The sequence below is a fragment of the Cryptomeria japonica genome, chromosome 8 (assembly GCF_030272615.1).
Source record: "Cryptomeria japonica chromosome 8, Sugi_1.0, whole genome shotgun sequence".
In the NCBI taxonomy this organism is placed as follows: domain Eukaryota; kingdom Viridiplantae; phylum Streptophyta; class Pinopsida; order Cupressales; family Cupressaceae; genus Cryptomeria; species Cryptomeria japonica.
This window is the reverse complement of record NC_081412.1, coordinates 390,046,086-390,051,628: the sequence shown is the minus strand read 5'-3', so window position 1 is coordinate 390,051,628 and position 5,543 is coordinate 390,046,086. Positions and strand designations below refer to the sequence as shown.

Genomic DNA, 5,543 nt, shown 5'->3' with positions numbered 1-5,543 from the left:
ATTTTACATTATCATATATGCTCACATTTGATCATCATCTCTCTTTCTAGAGGCATTCAAGATGTAATTAGTAGTGAAACACTTCAACTTTGCATTAAAAGGAGTAATGAATCTACATGCAACATTCTAAGGTGCTTGCTTCTTGTCTTTTATCTTATATATGCATTTCAAAGTTTGACATAGGTGAACGCATCCCCTTATGACATTAGTGGGGATCCTCAAGCTATTTTTAATTAAATGTTTCTTTAAGTAGCAAAATAGACAAAAGAAAAACGAGGTAAACCATAAAGTAGATATATACAGTGAGCAAGATCAAACCTCCCTCCAAAGGACAAACCCACTAACATTAAAATGACCCTAACTAACAAACCCAACTCCAAACTGATCATAGATTTAGTGCATAGTACAAAACATTATATTAACAAAGAGATAACACTTCTAGGTCAAAGATAATTCATAATCTAATACCATGTCATAAATCATTCATTCTTCAATAAAATAATTAATATTGTTCTTCCTTCACATTTACTTTGTATACTTACCATTTAATTCAAAATTAGATTGACCCACATATCAATCATTAACTAAACTAGATTAGGTTAAGCTCAATTGTTTGAGCTTGATTGTATTAGCATACATTAAACATTGGGAAAGTTCATTTTCCTTTACAGATAAATGTTTCCATATAATTGTGATCGTGTTTAAAAAAAAAAACTGTTTGATTTCCATAGATGTGATTCTGTAAATAGTACATATTAATGAAAATATGAAACCCAACCAATTTAGGATAGAAAGGGTAGGCTGAAGCTATTCTGGCTCCAAAACAGACCTTTCGTACAGCGTGATAGCGACATGTTAGTCAATCGCAGCCGTTTATTGCAAAATCGACGGTGTAAAACGTGCGACTAACACGCGTATTAGTCAATCCGTACTGCCATTTTAGAACCAGAATAGACGCATCCGAAAGAGTACATGACCAGAAATTGTTACCACTAATTATTCTATTAAAAAGTAACTTACGACTTCAATTTCAATCCCTGCAGTTCGATAATGGCGACAGTCTAGAACATGGTGATTTTTTTTTCCTTTTTTGTCTGGAAAACATGGTGATCTTTCAACGGCAATTCCATTTGATCCTTTTTAGATTTCAGATGATAATGAAGGGGGTTAAAACTTGGTAGCTGAACCTCCCCAACAAACAGAGGGCATTGTGAACCTGGATGTTCTAAACCATTAGAGCACAGCCTGTTGAAATAAAAACCAGATATTGTTCTTTTAGCTTTCACTAGTATAGCACAAATACAAACTCGAAAAGCAGAACCCTTCCTCTATGACTGAAGCTTATAACTTTCTTCTTCATTAACAGACTTCATCTGCAACAGTAGGTTCAATGCTATTGAGTAGAGCATAGCAAAATGGGGCTCTGAGCCTAATATGACCTTGTAGCTGTGGGCCTATTCATTAATGGACTAATGTCGGATCTTTTATACCTCCTAATCATGTCATGATATCCCTGGACCTTCGAAATTAAGTTCACTTTAACTATCAACATTGAAGTGGCTTCGGGCTTCTGAATTGTGACAAGGAATCTACAAAGACAATCATAAAAGGCTATGCTCCATAATGCAATTCTCTTGTTTACAAGTGGCTGTGCCCCCTTACAACTGACAAACATCTATTAAATGTACTAGAAGTTGTTAAGGCTACTTTACATTTAATGACAGTTGCCCACTTTGATTGGTTGCTTTTACGACTTCAACTGCAAAAATGAAGTAACTACAAACAGACAAGCAACAATTTATGAGTTTGGTAATATTTCTGGATTTAACTTAAACATCTTTTTATCAATATTTCGAATCAAAATATTGCTTATTATGTTTAACTGTTTTACAAAATAATATTTAACACCTTGAGAAAGCTGTATGACACTTACTCTTTTTCCAGGTCTTGGTAATTCTGTTACTGGACTTATTTACCTGTAACATCTTACTCCTTACCGAAAGGTATATAGCCCAGTTGCAATCCACAAGTAAAAATAGAATCCCCATTATATGCATACCTCGATTTAGCAAATAAGATGTATATCAGTCCACCTGTTTTGAGCTGATATTGATAATCATTTTCTAAAGCATTTTAGATTTAATCTTCAGCCCACGTACATTCTCTAACCAAAATATATTATCATGGTAGATAAACTAATAACTTGATGCTCAAAGATAATAACAGTCACTAACCTTCTGCAAATATATTTAGACTCTTCAAACATCCTAACTTGTGAAAAAAGAAAAAGAAGAGCAAAGGCCAAAGGAAGGTGATGGAATTCATTATCCCAGAAAGCAAGAAAGAATCGGATAGCAAAAGAGGATCTTTAAAATATTACAATGTTTGCAGCTTACAGAGGCTTTTTCCAATCTTCTAGGCGGCAACAATTGTAATAAAAAGGGCAGATAGATGAAAACCAGAACGTTGGATTTTATGCTTGGCAAAAGGAAGGCTTCTCCATCATCATCATCATCATCATCATCATCTTCTTCTTCAGGACATGTAAACTTGGACACTTGCATTCTTTTGCGAGTGGCAAAGGGGGCATGCATCAAGCGTGCTCTCACATTCCCTGCATAGACAGAGATGTCTACAAGGCAAGAGCAAAATAGAAACATCATTGCTCCTGCAACTCCTGCAACTCCTGTTCTCTCTCAGCTCCTTGTTCTCTTTTGCAATGCGGACATGAACATCAGACATACTATTAATAACATTGTTGGTACTGTTGTAAATGTTGTTATTATCCCCATAATGAGAAGACGCTGCATCATCCACCTCACTATCGCCACAACCCTCTTTGCTCTGTTCTCTGCTGTGGGCAACTGCCTGCTGGAGACTGGTCCTGAGAGCAGTCACCATTGCTTCATTGTATTTGGCCCTGTTATGCCATGCTTGAGCTTCAAGGGCTAGTTGTTTTATTTTCTCCATCAGTTCCTTGGTTTGCATTTTGCCATTCTCAATTTCAACATCCTTCTCTCTTATCTTGCGCCTTAATCCCTTCTGTATGGCACCAAGAAATGACGTCATGTGTCTCTGTTTCATTTCCTTGAGAGCCAGGGCCAAATGCTCTTCCTGTAGGTGAGAAATGATTTTCAGTTGGTGAGACTCAGGTCTGAGGAAGCTATCTATCCCCACAGTTAGGTGCCCATGTTCAAGGCATTTCTTATTGGGCATTGCAATGCCATGTCAACAGCATTGTTCTGTGGGTATTGCAATTAAATGGGACCTGGGTTACTAATTATTAGGTGCCTTATAATGCATATTCCTCCAAATCAGTTAGCATTTATTGTTTCAATTAACTAATGAATTAAAGAGCATACCTCAAGTCTCATGTAGCGTTCAAACTCGCTCTTCTGGCGGTTCATCTCTGTGCTCAAATCTTCATCGAAGAATCTCAGGAGATTGAGGTTATCAAGGTTTTCACTGGCAGATGTAACAGAGGAATTAGGCTGTTCATCGTCATCATATGCCAATCTCAATCCAGTAGAAACTTGCGTTGGATTAGGCAGGGGCGGTTGAGATTGGAGGAATTTGCCCACATGAATTTGGGTTCTTGAATCAGGTTCTCTGAGCTTCTTCTTTGGATGGTAAAGCCCAGACGCAGAAGCAATCTCAATCTCATCATTATGAACATGAGATGATGATGCCACAGGAACTGCAGCAGTCAATACCCACATCATCACCTTCAATTCAAAAGAACCCAAGAACATACCGACAAATGCATTAGAGCAAAGAATTCAATGTCTTTTCTTACATGGGGTATAAAGTTGAAGTTGCCCTGAAGATCTATGGGTTACAGCATAAGGAAACTGAAGGTCTTCAACCCCGAACAACAAAGGAAATGTGGGAAGAGTATTCCCATTTTCCCCTCCCAAAACATTTCGCATCCTGTCATTCAGATTCCCAGCCCTGTCAATACCCAAATCATGAATGCAATAGTAAACACAATCAAAACACAAGAAAAATGGGGATCAAACCTGTAACCCGTGGTGTCTGGAATAAGAACGTTAGAGACTGCCATTTTCTCACCTCCAACTATTATCACACCCAACAGAAACTGAAAGCAAGTCCTAAAGCCCGAGATTCTGGCAATGGGCCAACCTCTTTACCCATCAACCCTCATGCCCGAATGTGCATTGAATTGTGCACCAAGTCATTACCTAAATTGTAGGTTGCCCCCACTACTTATTCCACACCAATGCAATTGAGATTCCAAAGCCATGAATGCAGCCCAGCCCTACAATTCTTATTTTCAACCCTCTGTTTTTCTTTTTCCGATGCCTGTATTCTTGCTGTTATACCAAGATTATTTATTGGGTTTCTGCAAAGGTTTCCTTTTTTTCAAGCAGTTGGGACAATGGGTCCCATCCCAATTATTACGGTGAACAGATTCCTTACAGTGTGTGAAAATTAAAGCCGGGAATTAATTGCAGACCATTGGTGGGATCCGCAGAAATATCTGTGCAATACGCCAGTCACGCACTAGTGATTGTTGTCCCTCTGCTTTTAGTTTATTGGAAGCAAAGTAAACGGGGTTTTCGGTGATGATGCCCTGACCCTCTCTGCCACCTAAAACCAGAAGGGCAATCAGAATGGGTAAAGTTTTGTCAACGTATTGTGTGTGTGTTAGAGAAAAACAAATTAGGGTCACATGGGGGAGTTGGGAAACGAGGTCCCCATAACTACTTTATTCAAAGGAGCTACAAGATTCGCCAAACCACATGGAACACCATTATTATGATGAAGACAACGATCCAATTTTTTTGGGGCATTGTTAAAGTTTTTATCAGTTTCATTTTAAATTATGCTCTGTCTCTTCTCTTATTTCGGTGTGTTGGAGTTGCTAACTTTTGGTAGGATTGTTGGGGAAGGAATAAAAGTGTATGCCTTATTAACCTTACCTACATTTTTATGAAATGTTTTGTTGGGCACATAAATTGATCGTAAGTTTTAATTGTATTGATTTGATTTTGTGTATGATTTTTGTCAATTTAGATTAGGTTTGATGCATGATACATTTTCTTGGAATGGGTTGAGATGTGTGGTTTACTTTGTAAAATTTAATTTATAATTTTTTAATATAGAATTTTTTTAATTTTATTAATAAGATAATATAGGTTTTGAGGGGATTCCAAAACTTCTCACAACCATCAAAAGATTAGCAAAGATACAACAAAGTTATAGTAAAATGGTTATCAGTCATAAATCCAAACAATAATAGCAAAAAAGAACAAACCATCAAACTACAAACCAACAAAGGATGAAAATAGAAGAACAAACCACCCAGCTCTTGCTAATAGATCTCAAGATACCAATTGTTTCAAGATGTCAATTGCCTCTAGCTCTTGCTAGTAGTAGATCTCATGAAGATTGATAAAGTCCTAGAGATCCCTTTTTATCTTCTTGAAATGACTTATTTATATTGCTCCTAGTCCTCATACTAGGACTTACCTTTTCAATCTTACCAATAATGTTGTTATTTTCTCCCACACACTCAATCT

The 5,543-nt window shown here is 37.1% G+C and overlaps 1 protein-coding gene across 1 annotated transcript; it reads right to left on the bottom strand.

Moving 5' to 3' along the window:
* Positions 1-2,352: 2,352 nt before the first annotated feature.
* On the bottom strand, positions 2,353-4,719 carry LOC131066845 (probable BOI-related E3 ubiquitin-protein ligase 2). The gene is made up of 4 exons (XM_058001712.2): positions 4,020-4,719; positions 3,797-3,930; positions 3,363-3,697; positions 2,353-3,114 (listed from the first exon to the last, which is right to left on the bottom strand). Exons 1-4 carry the CDS (start codon positions 4,061-4,063, stop codon positions 2,536-2,538), a joined length of 1,092 nt encoding a protein of 363 aa, XP_057857695.2. The 5' UTR covers positions 4,064-4,719; the 3' UTR covers positions 2,353-2,535.
* Between the last annotated feature and the right edge of the window lie 824 nt (positions 4,720-5,543).